Source organism: Panulirus ornatus, chromosome 41, assembly GCF_036320965.1.
Source record: "Panulirus ornatus isolate Po-2019 chromosome 41, ASM3632096v1, whole genome shotgun sequence".
NCBI lineage: Eukaryota > Metazoa > Arthropoda > Malacostraca > Decapoda > Palinuridae > Panulirus > Panulirus ornatus.
Window position 1 is genome coordinate 2625748 of NC_092264.1, and position 26053 is coordinate 2651800.

The following is a 26053-nucleotide window of genomic DNA, read 5'->3' on the forward strand; positions in this document are numbered from 1 at the left end:
GCATTGCTCTGCTTCCAGAAAGTTTAATGAGGGAAGTGTCCAGGGGAGGAGAGGAGGCTGGAACAGCCAGGACTGCATTTATGCTGCTCATCTCTCTCTCTCTCTCTCTCTCTCTCTCTCTCTCTCTCTCTCTCTCTCTCTCTCTCTCTCTCTCTCTCTCTCTCTCTCTCTCTCTCTCTCTCTCTCTCTCTCTCTCTCAAGAAGAAGTAAAGGAACTGCAATAAGACTGAAGGATTACGATATATATTTGAGCTACTAAGTCTTCGAACCACTCACATCACAACGGTGGCACCTCACAAAGGTCCAACAGGAAACTGAAATGAGACTGAAGAAATTGTAAAAAGAAAAGAAAGAAATGACGAATTATCATGGATCAAATTGTGAGGTTTAGAATACCGAATGCTAATTCGTATCGCCATCAGGCCATGCAATGAGCGGTGTGATAATGAGAACTTGCACAACGAGAGATCAAAGGATGATGAAGAGAGTGTTTGTATGAGGATCAAATGGAGATCTGTTGTGTTGTATGGTCACCAAATAATCCAACTTACGTTAATGAAGTTGGGGAGAATTCAGAGACTTTACAAGTAAAATGGAGGGAAATGAAACACTTGAATATGCTTAAGAGACTGAAAAAAAAAAGTAAATGTACAGTCTAGAAAGAAGAGAAATATATTTCACGATTTATGCATGGTAACAACTAGAAAATATTACGAAAGTTTAAGAGCAGAACTGGACTTACTGATGTGCAAGAAATAGATGATAGAAGCTACAGGTAATAGGCATAATAATGGCAACAAATTAAAAATATACCCTAACCCAATTTTTACTCTCATCGCTGTGTGCCCCATTTATCTAAGGCTATTAAGATATCCATTGCAAAGTATAGATGAAGACTTAAGTCTCGAGGCCATTTTTTTTCCCCCTCCATGAAGACCTCATCTGTTAAGAGGCCTCCGCCAGAGTCCCACATCAACGCCCTCTATCAAACCCATGTTGAAGTCACTCTGCTAAGTCCCCGCTGCATGATTGTCCTTCATGCTCTCTGTGAAGAACCTTCAAGATATTTCTCTTGTAAGAAGACGTCCCCGTCAGCAGGCACCGGCGGGGCCGTCTGTCTACTGTCCTTGAAGACTCCCTTTTTCAAATTCCTCCTTCTAGACCCTTAGCCAAGGCTTTTCATGGCCATCCTCTGTTGTTAACCATTGCGACGACCCTGCGTCTGAAAACCTTACCTCAGGTTCCCTCGTTAAGACCCTCGGCTGAGATCTCCCGTAAAGACGCAGGTTAATGATGGCATGAGTCTTGGTGTTGTCCTTGTCAATATCGGCCAGTTTTTGTAGGTCTTCATCGCCCCCAGCGTTGCGCTGGCCTCCTCCTCCTCCTCCCATCACCTACGCCCCTCCTAACCCCCTCTTCTCCCTGGCCATGACACGCCTCCAGGCTGACCACTCCCATCACCTGCGTTCACCCATCCTCCTTACCCCAGGCAATGTCACTTCGCTCTCCCCTTGTTGCACAACTCCCTAATCAGAGTCTCTTCCCCTAACTCCCCTCGGGGCATTCACTCCTCTTTCTTGGTTGAATCTTCTCCCCTAACCCTCTGTGCCTGGGCTCAGGACAGTGATAATGATGTTCTCGATTAAATTCGTCAGAGGTGTTTTTGCCTTAGGCTGACGCTCTCCGGTAGATGAAAAAGATAATTCATTCTGATAGATAAAAATTCACTATGAGAACATGAAATTTTCAAGATGGAAGTGGCATCGCCTCGTCTGAGAGAGAATTATCTCCCCAGAAATATGATTCACGACTCAAAGAGTTTGTCGATATTCTAATCTTTAATGTAAACCCGTTTAGCGTCCTAGAAAGGTTAAGACCATGACAGAGCTCAAGGGGACTCGTCGGGGCTAAGTCGCTCCTAACACACACACACACACACACACACACACACACACACACACACACACACACACACACACACACACCGCTGAAAGGCCGCTTGAAAATTATTGTTCAACGGCTGTCGAAAGGAGGAAGGTGTACTTGCCAAGGGAGGCAAATTTCGTACCAACCTCTAAGACAGGAGACTGGAAAATGGTTCTAAGCTAGAGGACAGTCTCTCTGGTGAGTGCGGCTTGTAAGAGACTGCAAATGTCATCAGAAAGCGAAGGAAAAACTACTTGCCAAGGAGAAACTGCTCGAGAGACATCGCGGATTCAGGAAAAGATGCTCATGCGTTACTATAAGAAGGCAGTCCCGTTCGTCTTCTGCTTGTAGATATGCCGAGGAAGTTGCCAGAGACACAATGACCAACCCCTGTGCACAGTGGCCAATATTTCATCTAATTTCTTTGGCAGGATAGAAATTGCTGGTTGCTTGGATGGTATATTTTCCTGAAAATATCGCAATGTTAACCGGGAAGGTTATGCCGGTAACACGGGAGGTATGAAGAGGAAAATGGGCGGAGGTGAATGGTAATACCACTGAACTATGCCATTCCGCCGTTCTCCAACGCAACGGAGCAAAGGTTTGTTGTTCATGGGGCATCTGCACTGTGTAGGTCCGATTCTAAAGGTCAACGGCCAGCTGGTCAGCGGTACCCCCAGCCGTCTGCTGAAGCGAGTAGACAAGAGCCTTGAGGATCTGAATCTGTTAGTATGTCTCAAACCTCCGAAAGAGATTGAACTCCATTTTAGACAAAAGAGAAGGATGCATTTTGTGTTCCTGGACATTGAGAAGGCACTCAACGCTACCACACAGGACAGAACTTCAAGAACTACCACTTTTTAGTATCACACAATCAACTTACTGGCGAACTACTGTAAACTTATGATAAGAGCAGAAAATGAATCATTTTTGTATGTCGCCCAGTGACCGCGCACCCAGAGGTCACAAATCTAGTTCATAACACGATGACCTGGAGCCACTTCAACAAGAGATGCCTTCGTTTACCCGGGGACGGAGGTGTGAGGCGGTGGTTATAGCTGGAGTATGTGTGTGTGTGTGTAAAACAGAGGTAACTTGGTTTAATTCCGAGTGTTGTAACACAAAGTTGGAAGTATTCCCTGCTGTGGTGCCCTCACATATATTCCCTACAGTCATGTTCTAAGATTAGTGTAATCTTAGCATGGAAGGCTTCCTTAATCAGTCAAGCCAAGAGAGACAGACGGGGATAAATTAGCATAGGAGTTTGGTAAGATTCTCTGAGAATGTGTGTTGTCAGTAATTAGATAAATAGACCATGAGTTCGAGCCAAAAACTATTGAGATTAGAATATTTGCTTTGAGTCAAAGGGCTGAAGATTTACAGTAAATGGTTTTGGGTCAGACCAAAAGATAGGGTTACAGAAATAGTAGATCAAAAACAATATGGAAAACAGACCATTTTACATATCGTGTATCACTATGTAAAAGAGGCCATTTGATATATCGTGTATCACTATGTAAAAGAGGCCATTTGATATATCGTGTATCACTATGTAAAAGAGGCCATTTAACATGCAGTGTAGTACAGTTGAAAGTGAGCATTTCACCGTAGCCACGCCATCCTGAGAGGGTAGTCGGCACGACCAAGCCAAGGAGGAGAGTGAGCGGTCCTCGGAGCGTGAGCGTTGTAGAAGTGAACAAAAAAAGAAAATTAATAACTTGTGCAAGTTCCTCACGTTCGTCCCATTTACTGGTCTCATTTCAAGATCAAGGATCTCCCCCCCCCACACACACACGCCCCACCCCACACACCCACACACACACACACACACACACGCCCCACCCCACACACCCACACACACACACACACACACGCCCCACCCCACACACCCACACACCCAAAAAAAAAAAAAAAGTGGTTCACCACAATTGAACTTTTCTCTTAATTTTTTTTTTCTTGTGTACCAACCCACATAATGAGTGCTCCCTTGAGGGGACTCTTTTTTTGTGTGTGTGTGTGGACTTCTGAGGTAGGTACAAGGTTGGCTTGTGTGTATTATAATGACCGAGAAGCATTGTGAAAATGCGTGATTCCAGGGCAACTTTAACACAGCTGCAAATATCGAATTTTTGATTTCCAGTTTTCGCTGTGTGACTGCGCACCACATCCAGCGCATCACACGTTCACCCTAGTTATCATTACTGACACCAGTGGACATTCCCTGCACCTGTGCCACTGTCCACAGTCGAGAGGCTCTGATGTGTGTGTGTGTGTGTGTCGCGTCATGCATATCCAAAGTCCACCAAAATTCTAACAACAGAATTTTGATGGTCGTTTTTCCGTCCAGATTCGTTACGATTTACGATATATTTATGAATGAAACAATAAGATTTAAGAACGAGCATTATGATTTTCGCACTGGGATTTCTCTTGCAAGTAAAGTTTTTTTTTTTTTCCGTTTATGAAGACCGTGTCAGCTACTTCTCTCTTCGACGTAAGTTCATTATTACCAACAACAATTTCTGTTCATCATCGATTCACCATTTCTTATCCTCCCTCACTTTCTTTCGACCTCAGACAGCTTCATTTGACCAGATATAAGTATGATAAACACAAGCCCTCAACATCCACGACTTCACTAACTCGTCAAAGAAAGAGAGAGAGAAAGAGAAAGAGACAATGTAACTTACATTTTCTCGTGTTGTGGGAGGAAGAGGAGGAGAAGAAGAGAGAAGTATTTCCATTTGCCGTGTGCGACTCCATCTTAGGTGTGGCAGTGAGAGCTGGTATGAGAAATGATGCAGTATCAGGAGGCTTATATTGAGGCCCGGCCTTAGAGGTGGTTGCCTCGGCTGATGAAGACCGCCGCTGATGGATCGTGGACCTCAACAAGTATTCGGGTTTCCAGCTGAGACGCCGACTGTATCATGTATTGGATGGCTCAAGAGGTGGTGCTAGTGGGGGAAGGAAAAAGCAGGTAATAAATGCTTTGGAGAGGGAAATATAGCCACAAAAATACTTTTTTTTCTTTCTTTCTTTCTTTCTTCCAGAGACGAGCTGACCATCCGCCTTTGGACGTAGATAAATAGTGTGAAGAACAGCTTCTCAAATGAGAGCCATTAATAACGCTGCCTGGATTATGACGAAGGAAAGATAAAACCGTCGGGGGAAGGAGGGGGGAACGTAGAAATTTCCTCCCTCCCCCCCCCTAAGAGAAACTCATCAGAGGACCGACCGGAGAGAATCACTCATCGCCGGATTAAACTGTACTGACATGTCTGATTTACAGGGAGGGGGGGGGGGGGACTGGTTTATCATGTTGCGGGGCCTGGGGTAGCAGGGGGGAGGCTGCTGCCTGGAGGGTGCTCAGGCCTAGGGTACTGATGTAGATTGGAGGGGGGGCTGGGCGCTGACCACATGATGTGTAGTCCCAAGAGTACGAGAGGATATTGCAGAGTGTGAGGTATGTGTAGGGATGTATAAGGTGATCTGGAACCTGATGTGGTGTGTCTGTCTGTGTGTGTGTGTGTGTGTTTGTGTGTGTGTCTGTGTGTGTGTGGGAGATAGTAGTGGAGAGTTACAAGCATGGACAGACAAAGTGAGACTGGTAGGTCTTGATCCTGGACGGTTATAGTGTATTACTGGAAGGTCTGGAACCTGGTCTTTGAGTGGTGAGAAAGGTTATAAGCTTGGACAGACAAAGTATGACTGGAAGGATCAGGAGCCTTGAGGGTTATAAAGCAAGACTAGAAGGTCTGGAACTTGGATATGAGGCTGGAAATCTTGGAGCCTGGACGGCAGTAGAGAAGAAAATAAAGGATCATGGAAGCTATGCTGTGGGTGGGAGTGGAAACTCTGTATCCTTCCTGAGGTGGAAGCAAAGCGTGTGAACCGACAGCCTTGCGTCTGCTGCATATGATCCTTCTCCACCGGCGATTCAGCACACAGACACTGCTAGCCAGAAACATAGCAGGTTTAACCCCCCAGGCACTGCTAGCCAGAAACATAGCAGGTTTAACCCCCCAGGCACTGCTAGCCATAAACATAGCAGGTTTAACCCCCCAGGCACTGCTAGCCATAAACATAGCAGGTTTAACCCCCCAGGCAGTGCTAGCCATAAACATAGCAGGTTTAACCCCCCAGGCAGTGCTAGCCATAAACATAGCCGGTTTAACCCCCAGCATAGCATAGCATAGCATCTTGGACCGGCCATAGCGTCTTTAAAGTGAAGTGTAACCTCTTGAGCTACGAACTTAAGCGTCTGGAGGCGGGGGAATAGAACGTCTTAGACTGGAAACCTGGGATGCTGAGCGCCAAGAAGAACTGAAGACTAACAGACGGATGCCAGGAAGAGCATGTGGGCTGAGGAAGAGGAGGCAGCGGAGGGGTTGAGGTGTAGGGGCGGCGTTATGAACCATTTCTCCGGGCGGTAAACCTGCCATATGTTTCACTTTGTATAAACCGCGTGCGTGCCAGTCTTATTATGCCTATAAAACACCGTAATGGCGCGAGCATTCGTGTGGGACAGCCTCCTATATTGCCACCCTACGTAATTTGAAAGACGCCGAGCGCGGACAAAGTGAACATTCGTTGCGCCGGACAACTTCTCCATTATCTTCGCGGAGGAAGGACGATATGTAATTCGACAGAGAGGCAGGGTGGGTAAGGGTTAGGAAAAGAAGAGAGGGAGTGATGGAGAGAAGAGAAAGAGGGAGTATGGGAGCGATAAAGAGAGGGAGTGATGGAGAGAAGAGAAAGAGGGAGTATGGGAGCGATAAAGAGAGGGAGAGAAGAGAAGGAGGGAGTTGGAAACGATAGAGGGAGGGAGAGGTTATCCAAGTCACTGTTTTGAGTTCTCCATCGTCGTGGTCAGTTTTAGGCCAACCACCAGTAAAGCCTCGACGATTCTGTTGTTCATATACTCGAGTACATGAAGCTACACTTTCCATTACTATATGATCTAAGCTTCCTTGGATACTCCTTATCGCTGATGAAGCTCGTTAACAAAGACCCTTAAAGATTCCACTCAGGTTTTCAATGTATCTCTGCTCAGAGCGGGTAATCAAGCAGTAGCAGAAGTAGTCTGGAGTTCTGCTTAACACATCTGCGAGGGTCTTCCGCCGTCCATCTCTAGAGTTCACAGAAAAGCAGTTCGCCTTATCAACTCGTCCTGTCTCACTTCCCAACATGAATTCCTTTCACTCTCGTCGTATTCTTTTTTCTCTTTATCTTACAGATATTACTTGTCTTCTGTTGTGAGGAGGTAACAGCTTGTATCTTCTGTTGTGAGGAGGTAACAGTTTGAATCTTCTGTTGTGAGGAGTTGACACCCTGTATCTTCTGTTGTGAGGAGTTGACACCCTGTATCTTCTGTTGTGAGGAGGTAACAGCTTGTATCTTCTGTTGTACGGAGTTGACAGCTTGTATCTTCTTTTGTGAGAAGGTGACAGCTTATATCTTCTGTTGTGACGAATTGACAGCTTGTGTACCGCTTCTCCTGGCACGGTCAAGAAGCACCAGACAGGCCGCTTCGTCTTAATGATGTGTGAGTGTTGGCAACGTAGCATCATCAGATTCGATGTCATGTCCCTCCCTGGAGAGCTGGACTGGGAAAGTCTTTTTTTCATTTCTCTTTTCGCAACTTCAACAACTTGTCATCCATTCACAAGACAGATCATCCCCTCTCACCTGTGTTATGAGTGGTGACCCTTTTTATCATTATTATTTCTTATCTTTTTCTGCCGATGAGTCCGAACGTGATATGGTCACCAGTGCCCATGGTAGGTGTCTCATATACCATAGAGATATCTATAAAGAAATAAAAGGATTCAGAGTTATGGTAGATGTTCGTTATAGATGTAGTAAGATGACACATTTTATGGCACATTTTTAGTGAGATGTGCACTCGAGGAAGCATTCAGAATGCAGTCGACATCCCCTACACGCACGGCTGATAGTGAGACAGTTCGTGGAGAAAAAAAAAAAAAAAAAAGCGCTCAGACAGACGGAGGGAGCTGTGGCGGCCATTAAAAATGCCAGCCTGTTGAAGAGTCGGACGGGCGTGGCGGAGACGTCGGCCCACGGGACGACTCTTTTGTTTCCAGGACGGCTCCCAGCAGGGATTAATCACTCCCTCTGCCACGTGGTCTATTCTCATATGCTGCGGGACGACTCTTTTGTTCCCAGGACGGCCTCCGCCAGGGATTTATTATGCCCGCCGTCTGCCACGTGTTTCATTCCAATATCCCGCAGTCCGTGTCCCTCGCGGGCCGGTTGATGACGGTGTGCCGACGTCATAGATAATGTAGAAGAGACTCATTGAAGACTATATGTATACAAAAGAGAAGTGGGTATATAGTGTATGGAAGGGGGAAAGAGAATGCTAAGTCCTATGTCAGTTGGTTGTAGACAGCAGCTGCCCAAGGAAGTACAACCTTCTTGACTTAGGAGTGTTGAAGTGATGGCCGGAACCATCTTACACCCTCCGTGTCAGTAGGTTGTGGACAGCAGCCGCCCCAGGAAAATGAAAGAAGTGGAGTTGAAAGTAGTCTTTTTTTTTTTCTTAAGGAGTTGTGTGAGAGCTACTTCAGTCTTGAAGCAAGGGACTAAATCCTCACACTCATACATTCCCACAACTCTACCAGTAGGAGTGCTACCCCTTTTATTTGCTCCCGCCCTTACGCTTTACTCCCTAAGGCAATGCTAAGATATTCCCCACCTCCCCTTTATCCTTGACTTTTGTTTCACTAAGAGCTAGAATATTACACCCCGCACACATTCAGACACCCTAGCCTGGGCCTTCGAGAAGAATGAGCAACTCCTCACTTGGCTCTTACTGTTCCTACTTTTAGAAAATGAAATAAAAGATAGGGACTGTTTGCAGGCCTACGTTCCTACCACACGCAGGGAATACGCGAGAAGCGTTCTTTCTACCCTATTCCCAGGGATAGTCGGTCGTAGGTATGATAACATTCAGCGACATCTTCACTATTGTATTGTTTCATTATAACGTGCTACAGTGACATCTTCACTACTGTATTGTTTCATTATAACGTGCTATAGTGACATCTTCATTACTGTACTGTTTCATTATAACGTGCTACAGTGACATCTTCACTACTGTATTGTTTCATTATAACGTGCTACAGTGACATCTTCACTACTGTATTGTTTCATTATAACGTGCTACAGTGACATCTTCACTACTGTATTGTTTCATTATAACGTGCTACAGTGACATCTTCACTACTGTATTGTTTCATTATAACGTGCTACAATGACATCTTCACTACTGTACAGTTTCATTATAAGTATCACGACATTATCAAATGGAGGCACTACGTCTAAGAACTAATTTTCTTGAAAGAGTCCTGGTTACGCAGGACTTCTCTAAAGTCTCCTGCAACCCAAGGCTGCGCTACTTCCAGTAGCAGGGAAACGTAGACTCCTTTTGAGTGAAAGTTCTTTGACGAGACTTTACTCCCACCTCCCCCAAAAGGTGTCTTTTCACTTGCGGTGTAACCTCGAGTAGGCGGAGTCTGGTAACACCTGCTTATAAACATGACCATATGAATATTGTTATTATTATTATTGTTATTAGTATTATTATTTCTTTCTTTCATATTCGCCATTTCCCACGTTAGCGAGGTAGTGTTAAGAACAGAGAACTGGGACTTTGAGGGAATATCCTCACCTGGCCCCCTTCTCTGTTCTTTCTTTTGGAAGATTAGAAAAAAAAACAAAAAAAACGAGAGGGGAGGATTTCCAGCCCCCCGCTCCCTCCACTCTTAGTCGCCTTCTACGTACGACACGCAGTGTGGTTTTAGAAGTGGTAGAGGATGTGTGGATCAGGTGTTTGCTTTGAGAAATGCATGTGAGAAATACTTAGAAAAGCAAATTTCTCTCTTGTGTCTCCCCTGATGATGTGAATATTACACGAAAGTGCACTTGGGAACTTATCGTGCTTCATTTTCCCCGTAGACTCATAGGAATATCTTGATTACACGCAAAATTGTGATCCTTTCCAATGTGTATATATGTATATGTCTGTGTATGTATGTATACGTTGAAATGTATGGTATGTATATGTGCGTGTGTGGACGTATATGTATATACATGTGCATGTGGGTGGGTTGGGCCATTCTTTTGTCTGTTTCCTTGCGCTACCTTGCTAACGCGGAAGACAGTTTTTTGCATACAACCCGAGGACCCCTTTCAAAAAGGGTTCTGGGTCTATAACCCCAGAACCCCTTATCCAGGGGCTCCTGTAGCTCCATGGCTGTGTTACTTTCAGTAGAGGGAAAATGATGGACTCCTTTAGAGTGAGACGAGACGTTACCCCCTTTCCTTTATTCCTTCTTTTAGAAAGTAATACAATGGAAGGGAAGATTTCCAGTCCCTCACTCCCACCACTCCCTCGAAGACGAAGTGTTGTGGTATGGCTGAATATGCAAGCAAATCAGACTGTGAGAGAGATGTATTGATACAGTGGTTGACTCTTTGTCTGAAAGATGTTTAAGGCTGCCGTTACGAGGGAATGTTTATTGATGGTATACGATGGAGGTGCTTTCTTGGAAATAATGGAAGTGCGCATGTCACGAATAATTTTAACTGTGTGCCGTGTGAATAATTAAACTGAGACGTTTTATTGAGAACTTTGTGATTTAGAAAAACTTTAGGTAGGTAGGTTTGAGTTGAGATATTGTTTGCACAAGGTATCATCATGTAAATAGGAACAGAGTTTGAAATTTGGTGCTACTTAATTATACTTAAGTTTATGCTGATACCGTTTTCTTGTGATGATAAACTTCGTTTTCTGTTATTGATTATATAGTGTATACTATTCTATCAGTAACTCATCTTTATTACTGGATGAAAATTATTGTATCTGCATTTACTGATATGTTTAACCATCCTAGCAATGATATTTCATCATATATTGAAGTGAATTGTGTATTCTACACTGGCTATGGTAGTATTACTGTACCACATAAGCCCAAAAACATCGTACTGATAATGCGCTGAAGTGCCACGAAGATTATCCGTTAGTGTTATCAAGATGTAACAAATACTGATTTGGGGTTCAAAACCGGGCCAAGGTATGTCAGTAATTGCATGGTTGATAATTAATTATCTCTTCAGTTTAGTTAGCAGGGAGTCTTGGAAAATTCTCAATAAATCTCTTATGGAAATCTTATGAAGACCAAAACATCAGTAAAATACCATGGAGCAGAAATTGATTAGTTTGTACATGGGTGAAAAACTCCAGAAGACTAATCCAAACCAGGAAATCAAAATAGATAAGGAAGATGATGAAGTTACTTCCTTCTACTTTGGTTCAGTGCCGTTTTAACAACGTTTGTCCATATGCTGCAGCAATTTTTCAAGTCGAAACACACTTCAGGTTGATAAAGGTTTTTGTTAATTCGTGAGGTTGAGTGTATCTGAATTGCTTGATAATCTGTATTTTGTTTGTGTGTTATGTGAGAAATATCTTTGAATATAACCTTTCTCTAATGAATAGAATTAAGTTCCTATCATTTGAATGGGAACAGAAGTAAGATTGATATTTTTCTTTTTTTTTATTTCTGATTTTTTATTTCATACTCCTTTTAAACTGATTTGATCTGATATTCATAATGTGATATATTTACCGCATTGGAAAATTAATTTCTCAGCCTTACCGCTCCATCCTCAATCTTTCTGTTCGTTGTCTTGGAGCGGTCAAGGTGTGCCGAGTCTGCCTCGTCAGCATTTCACAGATATTTGTATTATAGATGTATTTTAGACATTTGAATAGTGTCTTCGATTAGTCTAATTATGTTTTCATTCCTTTTCAGGTAGAGTGCCGGTTTTACAAGCAGCCATGGGTCCTACAAAGAAGTCGGTAAGTGTGAATGTTTAAGCACGAGGTCCCAACGTGGAATTGGGTAGATGGTTAAGGAGAATTCTTGTATCGTATGCTTAAAAAGATAGAAAGCCGATGTTATTTTGTATTCGATCCACCAAGGACTGGTGTAATTGAAACGCAGTGTGTTCCGAGAATGTATGATTTCGGGATGGTATCAGTTATGGGCACTACTGAAATATTTTCGGTATTTACAAGAAAACCATACCAAATTAAGAAACTTGTATTAGTAGAAGTAATTTAGAATGGAGGATATATATATATATATATATATATATATATATATATATATATATATATATATATATATATATATATCTGCACAGTATTGTAGAAGGAAGGTGACTATATTTCTTTTATTTCGATTATATGCTACATATTGAAGTAAATTGTGATCTGTTCGTGAGTTTAGGTTTTCTTTGCTGTTGATTTATGTAAAATCTTCCACTTACAACAAATTGCACATGATCATGCCCTCAATATAAGTAGAGAAAAAGATTTGTATACTACCCTGTTGTAAATCTGTTAAGAATAGTGGATTGCTTTGCTCTCTATACAATTCTTTGCTTTCTTTTTATTCTGATAAGTGATATTTTTGGTGTCTAAACTGATACTAGACCCTGCTTTCATTGTTTGTAACTTAGGATGAAGATCTTGTTTAGAAGTACCACAAAAGTATTGAATGAATTTGAATAACACAACAGTGGAGTTTGAATGATGTTGATTATCTATACTAGTGGAGCTAATGTATTTTTAGTTAAAATTATAAACTGGATTTTGGGAATAAGGGAAATTGTTGGTGAAAATAAGGAAATTAGATGTAATTTAGCACATGGTAAGCAAGCAGATGTAACCTTGCAAGGCTTGCCATACCAGAAACGTTAATAGAAATTTACCAACATGCTGGCTTGTATTGCATGTTAAAATATCTTTTGTGCAGTACCCAGTCACAGGTTTGATTGGTACATTTTGAATTGAAAGTTGTTTTTTGGAGGTTAACTGTCAATTTAGTTTTTGTTAACGTATTGCAGTTACGATGCATACTAAACTGCATTTCTCTTTTACAAGCTGAAACTGCATTGTGTAACCATTAATTCTGAAAAATGATCCTTGGATGTTTCTGTAGCTGAAATGTAGAGCAGTTGTGAAACATAAGTAGTCATATTCCAGGATTTGGAGAGATTGAATATTTGCTCTGAAACACCATACTAGATGTGTAAAACGAAATGTCTTGAATTTCATACCTATTATTTGTGGAGTGCAGAGTTAGGGTTTTATTGTACAAATGACCAATTTTTGTTACGAGAACTCTCGAGTAGTTTTTGATATTGTATTGTTCCAGACTCGATCTGTCGTACCCTTTTCATGCGTTCACCATTTAAAACGCAAAGGTTTGGATCAAGGAAAGATGTGATATAATTCATTTTGAGATTACATATAGATACTATTGATGGGAGTGGATTAAGGGTTTGATATGTAAATGATTTGAGTATGCATAGCTGTAGATTATATTTTTCTGCCCCCTCTGCCATGCTATGATTTCATTGTGACATGAGGGTGCTAGAACATTTGTCCTCAGAAAGCAGGTTTCCCATATTATGTTCACCTCTGCCATTGTGTATCTTGGTTGTAAAGGAATTTTTTTCTATTTTTATTGTATCTTTTGCAGAAGAAGGCTATAGAGAGTATCAACTCTTGGCTGGCTCTTGTTATGAAATCTGGGAAGTATATGTTGGGATACAGGCAGACGCTGAAGTGTCTACGTGCTGGAAAGGAATGTGAGAGAGTATCATTAAATTTTAGGGAGAATAAAAAGATGTTCTGGAAGGAGGTAAATAAAGTGCGTAAGACAAGGGAGCAAATGGGAACTTCAGTGAAGGGCGCTAATGGGGAGGTGATAACAAGTAGTGGTGATGTGAGGAGATGGAGTGAGTATTTTGAATGTTTGTTGAATGTGTTTGATGGTAGAGTGGCAGATATAGGGTGTCTTGGTTGAGGTGGTGTGCAAAGTGAGAGGGTTTGGGAAAAATGATTTGGTAAACAGAGAAGAGGTAGTAAAAGCTTTGCGGATGATGAAAGCCGGCAAGGCAGCAGGTTTGGATGGTATTGCAGTGGAATTTATTAAAAAAGGGGGTGACTGTATTGTTGACTGGTTGTTAAGGTTATTTAATGTATGTATGACTCATGGTGAGGTGCCTGAGGATTGGCGGAATGCTTGCATAGTGCCATTTTACAAAGGCAAGGGGGATAAAAGTGAGTGCTCAAATTACAGAAGTATAAGTTTGTTGAGTATTCCTGGTAAATTTTATGGGAGGGTATTGATTGAGAGGGTGAAGGCATGTACAGAGCATCAGATTGGGAAGAGCAGTGTGGTTTCAGAAGTGGTAGAGGATGTGTGGATCAGGTGTTTGCTTTGAAGAATGTATGTGAGAAATACTTAGAAAAGCAAATGGATTTGTATGTAGCATTTATGGATCTGGAGAAGGCATATGATAGAGTTGATAGAGATGCTCTGTGGAAGGTATTAAGAATATATGGTGTGGGAGGCAAGTTGTTAGAAGCAGTGAAAAGTTTTTATCGAGGATGTAAGGCATGTGTACGTGTAGGAAGAAAGTGATTGTTTCTCAATGAATGTAGGTTTGCGGCAGGGGTGTGTGATGTCTCCATGGTTGTTTGATTTGTTTATGGATGGGGTTGTTAGGGAGGTGAATGCAAGAGTTTTGGAAAGAGGGGCAAGTATGCAGTCTGTTGTGGATGAGAGAGCTTGGGAATTGAGTCAGTTGTTGTTCACTGATGATACAGCGCTGGTGGCTGATTCGTGTGAGAAACTGCAGAAGCTGGTAACTGAATTTGGTAAAGCGTGTGAAAGAAGAAAGCTGAGACTAAATGTGAATAAGAGCAAGGTTATTAGGTACAGTAGGGTTGAGGGTCAAGTCAATTGGGAGGTAAGTTTGAATGGAGAAAAACTGGAGGAAGTAAAGTGTTTTAGATATCTGGGAGTGGATTTGGCAGCGAATGGGACCATGGAAGCGGAAGTGAATCATAGGGTGGGGTATGGGGCGAAAGTTCTGGGAGCGTTGAAGAATGTGTGGAAGTCGAGAACATTATCTCGGAAAGCAAAAATGGGTATGTTTGGAGGAATAGTGGTTCCAGCAATGTTATATGGTTGTGAGGCGTGGGCTACGGATAGAGTTGTGCGGAGGATGGTAGATGTGCTGGAAATGAGATGTTTGAGGACAGTATGTGGTGTGAGGTGGTTTGATTAAGTAATAATAGGGTAAGAGAGACGTGTGGTAATAAAAAGAATGTGGTTGAGAGAGCAGCAGAGGGTGTTTTGAAATGGATTGGTCACAGAGAGAATGAGTGAGGAAAGATTGACCAAGAGGATATGTGTGTCAGGTGGAGGGAACGACAAGTGGGAGACCAAATTGGAGGTGGAAAGATGGAGTGAAAAAGATTTTGAGTGATCGGGGCCTGAACATGCAGGAGGGTGAAAGGCGTGCAAGGAATAGTGAATTGGAACGATGTGGTATACCGGGGTCGACTTGCTGTCACTGGATTGAACCAGGGCATGTGAAGCGTCTGGAGTAAACCATGGAAAGTTCTATGGATCTTGGATGTGGAAAGGGAGCTGTGGTTTCGGTGCTTTATTTCATGACAGCTAGAGACTGAATGTGAACGAAAGTGGCCTATGTTGTCTTTTCCTAGCGCTACCTCGCGCACATTTGGGGGGAGGGGGTTGTTATTTCATGTATGGCAGGTGGCGATGGGAATGAATAAAGGCAGGCAGTATGAATTATGTACATGTGTATGTTTGTGTATATGTATGTATACGTTGAGATGTATTGGTATATATATTTGTGTGTTTGGACACGTAGGTATATACATGTGTATGTGGGTGGGTTGGGCCATTCTTTCATCTGTTTCCTTGTGCTACCTCGCTAATGCGTGAGACAGCGACAAAGCAAAATAAATAGATATAATAAATGAATCAATCTTTGCCTCATGTTGCCAACAGTAGAGTTTCTCACTACACCCTTAAGGCCTTTAACAGCATCTTCGTGGTTTTTACTATTTAGTGTTGGAACTGGTCTAGTAAAGAAATGCAGATGTTGATTAGGGCAATTGCTGTCCATGTTGGAAAAAGGATAACATAGTTCTTTTAGTCCTCCGTCCCCATTAGACATGACATGTTTTAAAGTAGTTGAAAGATAAACTAGGGAAACTGAGAATTATACATGTCACTAGTCAAAACTTTTTATTGCATTTGGATCTTTCCCTACCTCCCCAGCAAGACAGTTGAATGTGAAATATAATTTTGTACTTTTCAGGAAGTCTGAGATTCAGTATTATGCAATGTTGGCAAAAACAGGTGTGCATCATTACTCCGGAAACAATATCGAGCTTGGAACTGCATGTGGTAAATACTTCCGGGTCGGTTCCCTTGCTATTACTGATCCTGGAGATTCAGACATCATTCGCACCATGCCAACAGAAGTCTGAAGGTAAGCCTTCACGTTTTTACTTTATTTGTAATGTACCAAAGCTTGAGTACCATCCACCACAGCCAGATGTAACTGACTGTAGTATTCCATGGTTTACCTTTATTTCTTTGTTTATGGGTGGGGTTGTTAGGGAGGTGAATGCAAAAGTTTTGGAGAGAGGGGCAAGTATGCAGTCTGTTGTGGATCAGAGAGCTTGTGAAGTGAGTCAGTTGTTCTCTGATGATACAGCGCAGTTGCCGATTTGGGTGAGAAACTTCAAAAACTGAGTTTGGTAAATGTGAATAAGTGCAAGGTTATTAGGTACAGTAGGGTTGAGGGACAAGTCAATTGGGAGGTAAGTTTGAATTAAGCAAAACTTGAGGAAGTGAAGTGTTTTAGATGTCTTGAAGTGGATTTGGCGGCGGATGGAACCGTGGAAGCTTAAGTGAGTTGCCGGGTAGGGGAGGGGACGAAAGTTCTGGGAGCGTTGAAAAATGCGTGGAAGGCAAGAACATTATCTCAGAAAGCAGAAATAGGTATGTTTAAAGGAATAGTGTCTAAGAATGTTATATGGTTGCGAGGCGTGGGCTATAGATAGGGTTGTGCGGAGGAGGGTGGATGTGTTGGAAATGAGATGTTTGAGGACTATGTGTTTGATTAAGTAATGAAAGGGTAAGAGATATGTGGTGATAAAAAGAGTGGTTGAGAGAGCAGAAGAGGGTGTTTTGATTTGAAATGGTTTGGTCACATGGAGAGAATGAGAGAGGAAAGATTGACGAAGAGGATATATATGTGTCAGAGGTGGAGGGAACAAGAAGTGGGAGACCAAATTGGAGGTTGAAGGATGGAGTGAAAAGGATTTTGAGCGATTGGGGCCTGAACATGCAGGAGGGTTAAAGGCGTGCAAGGAATAGCGTGAATTAGAACGATGTGGTGTACCGGAGTCAACGTGTTGTCAATGGATTGAACCAGGGCGTGTGAAGCGTCTTGGGTAAACCATGGAAAGTCTTGCGGGTCCTGGATGTGGAAAGGGAGCTGTGGTTTTGGTGCATTAGACATGACAGCTAGAGAATGTGTGAATGAATGTGGCCTTTGTTGTCTTTAGTTAGCACTACCTCACGCACACATAGGGGGAGGGGGTTGTCATTTCATATGTGGTGATGTTAATGAATAAAGGCATCAAGTATGGGTTATGTACATGTGTATATTTGTCTTTGTTTATATATGTATACGTTGAAATGTGTATGTATATGTGTGTGTGGACATGTATGTATATACATGTGTATTTATGTATTTGTCTGTGTATGTATATATATGTATACGTTGAAATGTGTGTGTATGTATATGTGCATGTGTGGACATGTTTGTATATACTTGTGTATGTGGGTTGGTTGGGCCATTCTTTGTCTGTTTCCTTGCGCTAGCTTGCTAACACAAGACAGCAACAAAATATGATACATGGATTAATGAATACGTGGATGGGTTGGGCGATTACTTATCCGTTTGCTTGTGCTACCTCGCTAACGCAGGAAATTGTGGTTAAGTATGATGAAAATGAAATCATGTAGTAAATACATATAACCTTTGTTATTCCTTGGTTCATCCATTATTATAATTTATTGTAGACTGAATGAAGATGGTTGATACATTTCAAATAGAATTCCAGAGTATAGTATGTAGTGTAACAGGTTAAAAGAGTGAGATATGGTTGTAAGGGTTGTCTTATTGTGATTTACTTAAACCAGTTTTATTAAAGTTCAATGAACGTTTTGATTGAATGATATGTCTTGGATTTTTTTAGATGTGGCAGGATCTTAGATTAACTATGAGATGTGGTTGCTTATTCGGGGTGCTGAAATAAGTGTAGATGATTCCATATTGCCCCCTCCGCCACACCGCAGCCTTTTATTAATAGGGCAATGCAGGTGCCAAAGAGGTGGGCCAGAGAAACATGTCTATAGAATAGGAAGCGGTTCTTTACTATAAAGTACCTGTGCCAAATTCAGTCATACAGGAAAATGTTTTCTTACATTAAGAATGTATTTTTGTGATTTTTTTCTAATAAGTTTTTTCTTATATTTCAGAATGTCATCGGGATGTGCGTTTGTGTGAAAACAATAAAACTTATTAAGAATGAAAAGGAGTTTCTGAAACCTTAAATTGTATAGTATTTTGAATTACCTGATTAGCACATTTTGGCATAATACATAATTCTTTGTAATCCTCATTTTGCCAACAGTAGAGTTTCCCACCACACCTTTTAAGGCCTTTAACATCATGGTTTCTACTCAAGGTTTAGTGTTGGAACTGATCTTGTAAAGAAAAGCAGCTTTTAGGAAGGGCAGAAGATATGCACATGGGAAAAGGGATAACTTCTCTTAGCTCTTTTAGTCCTCCATCCCTATCATGTTTTAAAGTAGTTGAAAGATAAACCAGGGAAACAAAATTATACCTGTCACTTGTCAAATGTTTATATTGCTTCTGGTTCCCTCCCTCCCCAGCAAAACAGTTGAATGTAAAATGTTCATTTGTACTTTTCAGGAAGTCTGAGATCGAGTGGTATGCAATGTTGACAAAAACAGGTATGCAACATCACTCCAGAAACAGTATTGAGCTTGGTACTTCGTGTGATAAATACTTCTGGTCTGTTCCCTTGCCATTGCTGGTCCTGGAGGTTTAGACATCATTTGCGCCTTACCAACAGAATAGTCTAAAGGTAATTTTTTTTCGTGGATAGTGTTAGGAACAAAGGGAAGCCTTCAAGTTTTTACTTTATTTGTAATGTGCCAAACCCTGAAAACCATCCACAGCCAGAATTAACTGACTACAGTATTCCATGGTTTACCTTTATTTCTTGGCTCATCCATAATTATTATAATTTATTGTAGACTGAAGGAAGATGGTTGATGCATTGGAAATAAAATTCTGGATTACAGTATGTAGTGTGACATGGGTTAAAAGGTTGAGATATGGTTGTAAGGGTTGTTTTATTGTTATTTACTTAAACCAGTTTTATTAAATTTCAAAGTGTTTTGATTGAATAATATGTCATGGCTTTTTTTTTTTTTTTTTTTTTTTTTTAAAGATCTGGTAGCATCTTAGATAAACTATGAGATGTGGTTGCTTATTCATGGTATTGAAATGAGTGTAGATAATTCCATATTGCCCCCTAGCCACACAGCAGCCTTTTATTAATAGGGCAATGCAGGTGCCAAAGAGGTGGGCCAGAGAAACGTGTCTATAAGATAGGAAGCAGTTCTTTACTATAAAGTACCTGTGCCAAATTTAGTCATACAGGAAAATGTTGTCTTACATTAAGAATGTATTTTTGTGATTTTTTTCTAATAAGTTTTTTCTTTTATTTCAGAATGTCATCGGGATGTGCGTATGTATGAAAACAATAAAACTTTTTAAGGATGAAAAGGAGTCTCTGAAACCTTAAATTGTATTGTATTTTGAATTACATGATTAGCACATTATATGGCATAATACATAAATCTTTAAATTTTAAATTTTCCAAAAGAAGGAACAGAGGGGGCCAGGTGAGGATATTCCAAAAAAGGCCCAGTCCTCTGTTCTTAGCGCTACCTTGCTAACGCGGGAAATGGCGAATAGTTTGGAAAAAAAAAAAATCTTTGTAATCCTCATTATGCCAACAGTAGAGTTTCCCACCACACCTTTTAAGACCTTTAACATCATCTTCATGGTTTCTACTCAAGATTTAGTGTTGGAACTGATCTTGTAAAGAAATGCATCTTTTAGGAAGGGCAGATGATATCCACATGGGAAAAGGGATAACTTCCCTTAGCTCTTTTAGTCCTCCATCCCCATCATGTTTTAAAGTAGTTGAAAGATAAACCAGGGAAACAATTATACCTGTCACTTGTCAAATGTTTATATTGCTTCTGGTTCCCTCCCTCCCCAGCAAAACAGTTGAATGTAAAATGTTCATTTGTACTTTTCAGGAAGTCTGAGATCGAGTGGTATGCAATGTTGACAAAAACAGGTGTGCAACATCACTCCAGAAACAGTATTGAGTTTGGTACTTCGTGTGGTAAATACTTCTGGGTCTGTTCCCTTGCTATTGCTGGTCCTGGAGGTTTAGACATCATTTGCACCTTACCGACAGAATAGTCTAAAGGTAATTTTTTTTTTTCATGGATAGTGTTAGGAACAAAGGGAAGCCTTCAGGTTTTTACTTTATTGGTAATGTACCAAACCCTGAATACCATCCACAGCCAGAATTAAGTGACTACAGTATTCCATGGTTTACCTTTATTCCTTGGCTCATCCATAATTATTATAATTTATTGTAGACTGAAGGAAGATGGTTGATGCATTGGAAATAAAATTCTGGATTACAGTATGTAGTGTGACATGGGTTAAAAGGTTGAGATATGGTTGTAAGGATTGTTTTATTGTTATTTACTTCAACTAGTTTTATTTAATTTCAAAAGTGTTTTGATTGAATAATATGTCTTGGGTTTTTTTTTTTTTTTTTTTTTTTAAGATCTGGCAGCATCTTAGATAAGCTATGAGATGTGGTTGCTTATTCATGGTATTGAAATTAGTGTAGATAATTCCATATTGCCCCCTAGCCACACGGCAGCCTTTTATTAATAGGGCAATGCAGGTGCCAAAGAGGTGGGCCAGAGAAACGTGTCTATAAGATAGGAAGCAGTTCTTTACTATAAAGTACCTGTGCCAAATTCAGTCATACAGGAAAATGTTGTCTTACATTAAGAATGTATTTTTGTGATTTTTTCTAATAAGCTTTTTCTTTTATTTCAGAGTGTCATCGGGATGTGCGTATGTATGAAAACAATAAAACTTTTTAAGGATGAAAAGGAGTCTCTGAAACCTTAAATTGTATTGTATTTTGAATTACATGATTAGCACATTATATGGCATAATACATAAATCTTTAAATTTTAAATTTTCCAAAAGAAGGAACAGAGGGGGCCAGGTGAGGATATTCCAAAAAAGGCCCAGTCCTCTGTTCTTAGCGCTACCTTGCTAACGCGGGAAATGGCGAATAGTTTGGAAAAAAAAAAAAATCTTTGTAATCCTCATTATGCCAACAGTAGAGTTTCCCACCACACCTTTTAAGACCTTTAACATCATCTTCATGGTTTCTACTCAAGATTTAGTGTTGGAACTGATCTTGTAAAGAAATGCATCTTTTAGGAAGGGCAGATGATATCCACATGGGAAAAGGGATAACTTCCCTTAGCTCTTTTAGTCCTCCATCCCCATCATGTTTTAAAGTAGTTGAAAGATAAACCAGGGAAACAATTATACCTGTCACTTGTCAAATGTTTATATTGCTTCTGGTTCCCTCCCTCCCCAGCAAAACAGTTGAATGTAAAATGTTCATTTGTACTTTTCAGGAAGTCTGAGATCGAGTGGTATGCAATGTTGACAAAAACAGGTGTGCAACATCACTCCAGAAACAGTATTGAGTTTGGTACTTCGTGTGGTAAATACTTCTGGGTCTGTTCCCTTGCTATTGCTGGTCCTGGAGGTTTAGACATCATTTGCACCTTACCAACAGAATAGTCTAAAGGTAATTTTTTTTTTTTCATGGATAGTGTTAGGAACAAAGGGAAGCCTTCAAGTTTTTACTTTATTTGTAATGTACCAAACCCTGAATACCATCCACAGCCAGAATTAAGTGACTACAGTATTCCATGGTTTACCTTTATTCCTTGGCTCATCCATAATTATTATAATTTATTGTAGACTGAAGGAAGATGGTTGATGCATTGGAAATAAAATTCCGGATTACAGTATGTAGTGTGACATGGGTTAAAAGGTTGAGATATGGTTGTAAGGATTGTTTTATTGTTATTTACTTCAACTAGTTTTATTTGATTTCAAAGTGTTTTGATTGAATAATATGTCTTGGGTTTTTTTTTTTTTTTTTTTTTTTTTTTTTTTTAAGATCTGGCAGCATCTTAGATAAACTATGAGATGTGGTTGCTTATTCATGGTATTGAAATGAGTGTAGATAATTCCATATTGCCCCCTAGCCACACAGCAGCCTTTTATTAATAGGGCAATGCAGGTGCCAAAGAGGTGGGCCAGAGAAACGTGTCTATAAGATAGGAAGCAGTTCTTTACTATAAAGTACCTGTGCCAAATTTAGTCATACAGGAAAATGTTGTCTTACATTAAGAATGTATTTTTGTGATTTTTTTCTAATAAGTTTTTTCTTTTATTTCAGAATGTCATCGGGATGTGCGTATGTATGAAAACAATAAAACTTTTTAAGGATGAAAAGGAGTCTCTGAAACCTTAAATTGTATTGTATTTTGAATTACATGATTAGCACATTATATGGCATAATACATAAATCTTTAAATTTTAAATTTTCCAAAAGAAGGAACAGAGGGGACCAGGTGAGGATATTCCAAAAAAGGCCCAGTCCTCTGCTAACGCGGGAAATGGCGAATAGTTTGAAAAAAAAAAAAAAAATCTTTGTAATCCTCATTTTGCCAACAGTAGAGTTTCCCACCACACCTTTTAAGACCTTTAACATCATCTTCATGGTTTCTACTCAAGATTTAGTGTTGGAACTGATCTTGTAAAGAAATGCATCTTTTAGGAAGGGCAGATGATATCCACATGGGAAAAGGGATAACTTCCCTTAGCTCTTTTAGTCCTCCATCCCCATCATGTTTTAAAGTAGTTGAAAGATAAACCAGGGAAACAATTATACCTGTCACTTGTCAAATGTTTATATTGCTTCTGGTTCCCTCCCTCCCCAGCAAAACAGTTGAATGTAAAATGTTCATTTGTACTTTTCAGGAAGTCTGAGATCGAGTGGTATGCAATGTTGACAAAAACAGGTGTGCAACATCACTCCAGAAGCAGTATTGAGTTTGGTACTTCGTGTGGTAAATACTTCTGGGTCTGTTCCCTTGCTATTGCTGGTCCTGGAGGTTTAGACATCATTTGCACCTTACCAACAGAATAGTCTAAAGGTAATTTTTTTTTTTTCATGGATAGTGTTAGGAACAAAGGGAAGCCTTCAAGTTTTTACTTTATTTGTAATGTACCAAACCCTGAATACCATCCACAGCCAGAATTAAGTGACTACAGTATTCCATGGTTTACCTTTATTCCTTGGCTCATCCATAATTATTATAATTTATTGTAGACTGAAGGAAGATGGTTGATGCATTGGAAATAAAATTCCGGATTACAGTATGTAGTGTGACATGGGTTAAAAGGTTGAGATATGGTTGTAAGGATTGTTTTATTGTTATTTACTTCAACTAGTTTTATTTGATTTCAAAGTGTTTTGATTGAATAATATGTCTTGGGGTTTTTTTTTTTTTTTTTTTTTTTTTTTTTTTTTTTTTTAAGATCTGGCAGCATCTTAGATAAACTATGAGATGTGGTTGCTTATTCATGGTATTGAAATGAGTGTAGATAATTCCATATTGCCCCCTAGCCACACAGCAGCCTTTTATTAATAGGGCAATGCAGGTGCCAAAGAGGTGGGCCAGAGAAACGTGTCTATAAGATAGGAAGCAGTTCTTTACTATAAAGTACCTGTGCCAAATTTAGTCATACAGGAAAATGTTGTCTTACATTAAGAATGTATTTTTGTGATTTTTTTCTAATAAGTTTTTTCTTTTATTTCAGAATGTCATCGGGATGTGCGTATGTATGAAAACAATAAAACTTTTTAAGGATGAAAAGGAGTCTCTGAAACCTTAAATTGTATTGTATTTTGAATTACATGATTAGCACATTATATGGCATAATACATAAATCTTTAAATTTTAAATTTTCCAAAAGAAGGAACAGAGGGGACCAGGTGAGGATATTCCAAAAAAGGCCCAGTCCTCTGCTAACGCGGGAAATGGCGAATAGTTTGAAAAAAAAAAAAAAAATCTTTGTAATCCTCATTTTGCCAACAGTAGAGTTTCCCACCACACCTTTTAAGACCTTTAACATCATCTTCATGGTTTCTACTCAAGATTTAGTGTTGGAACTGATCTTGTAAAGAAATGCATCTTTTAGGAAGGGCAGATGATATCCACATGGGAAAAGGGATAACTTCCCTTAGCTCTTTTAGTCCTCCATCCCCATCATGTTTTAAAGTAGTTGAAAGATAAACCAGGGAAACAATTATACCTGTCACTTGTCAAATGTTTATATTGCTTCTGGTTCCCTCCCTCCCCAGCAAAACAGTTGAATGTAAAATGTTCATTTGTACTTTTCAGGAAGTCTGAGATCGAGTGGTATGCAATGTTGACAAAAACAGGTGTGCAACATCACTCCAGAAACAGTATTGAGTTTGGTACTTCGTGTGGTAAATACTTCTGGGTCTGTTCCCTTGCTATTGCTGGTCCTGGAGGTTTAGACATCATTTGCACCTTACCGACAGAATAGTCTAAAGGTAATTTTTTTTTTTCATGGATAGTGTTAGGAACAAAGGGAAGCCTTCAGGTTTTTACTTTATTGGTAATGTACCAAACCCTGAATACCATCCACAGCCAGAATTAAGTGACTACAGTATTCCATGGTTTACCTTTATTCCTTGGCTCATCCATAATTATTATAATTTATTGTAGACTGAAGGAAGATGGTTGATGCATTGGAAATAAAATTCTGGATTACAGTATGTAGTGTGACATGGGTTAAAAGGTTGAGATATGGTTGTAAGGATTGTTTTATTGTTATTTACTTCAACTAGTTTTATTTAATTTCAAAAGTGTTTTGATTGAATAATATGTCTTGGGTTTTTTTTTTTTTTTTTTTTTTTAAGATCTGGCAGCATCTTAGATAAGCTATGAGATGTGGTTGCTTATTCATGGTATTGAAATTAGTGTAGATAATTCCATATTGCCCCCTAGCCACACGGCAGCCTTTTATTAATAGGGCAATGCAGGTGCCAAAGAGGTGGGCCAGAGAAACGTGTCTATAAGATAGGAAGCAGTTCTTTACTATAAAGTACCTGTGCCAAATTCAGTCATACAGGAAAATGTTGTCTTACATTAAGAATGTATTTTTGTGATTTTTTCTAATAAGCTTTTTCTTTTATTTCAGAGTGTCATCGGGATGTGCGTATGTATGAAAACAATAAAACTTTTTAAGGATGAAAAGGAGTCTCTGAAACCTTAAATTGTATTGTATTTTGAATTACATGATTAGCACATTATATGGCATAATACATAAATCTTTGTAATCCTCATGTTGCCAACAGTAGAGTTTCCCACCACACCTTTTAAGGCCTTTAACATCATGGTTTCTACTCAAGGTTTAGTGTTGGAACAGGTCTTGTTAAGAAATGCAGCTTTTAGGAAGGGCAGAAGATATCCACATGGGAAAAAGGATAACTTCTCTTAGCTTTTAGTCCTCCATCCCCATTAGACATGACATGTTTTAAAGTAATTGAAAGATAAACCAGGGAAACAGAATGATACCTGTGACTTGTCAAATGTTTATATTGCTTCTGGGTCTCTCCCTTCCTCCCTGAGGCCCCAGCATGACATTAGTGAATGTAATATGTTCATTTGTACTTTTTGGGACGTCTGAGATCGAGTGGTATGCAATGTTGACAAAGACAGGTGTGCAACGTTACTCCAGAAACAATATTGAGCTTGGTACTGCATGCGGTAAATACTTCTGGGTCTGTTCCCTTGCTATTGCTGGTTCTGGAGATTCAGACATCATTTGCACCATGCCAACAGCATAGTCTAAAGGTAATTTTTTTTTTCAT

General features: G+C 40.1%; 1 protein-coding gene across 2 annotated transcripts; it reads left to right on the forward strand.

Annotated features, from left to right (window-relative positions):
- Nucleotides 1-11602: 11602 nt before the first annotated feature.
- On the forward strand, nt 11603-25436 carry RpL30 (ribosomal protein L30). 2 transcript variants are annotated; one of them, XM_071685871.1, is made up of 10 exons: nt 11603-11654; nt 11766-11812; nt 13503-13611; nt 16125-16338; nt 18859-19033; nt 19685-20458; nt 21109-21883; nt 22544-23303; nt 23971-24730; nt 25381-25436. In XM_071685871.1, exons 2-4 carry the CDS (start codon nt 11792-11794, stop codon nt 16334-16336), a joined length of 342 nt encoding a protein of 113 aa, XP_071541972.1. In that variant the 5' UTR covers nt 11603-11654; nt 11766-11791; the 3' UTR covers nt 16337-16338; nt 18859-19033; nt 19685-20458; nt 21109-21883; nt 22544-23303; nt 23971-24730; nt 25381-25436. The 2 variants fall into 2 exon arrangements, with proteins under 2 accessions (XP_071541972.1, XP_071541971.1); XM_071685870.1 differs by lacking the exons at nt 16125-16338; nt 18859-19033; nt 19685-20458; ... (2 more) ...; nt 23971-24730; nt 25381-25436 and having other exon boundaries at nt 13503-14267.
- The last annotated feature ends 617 nt before the right edge of the window (nt 25437-26053 follow it).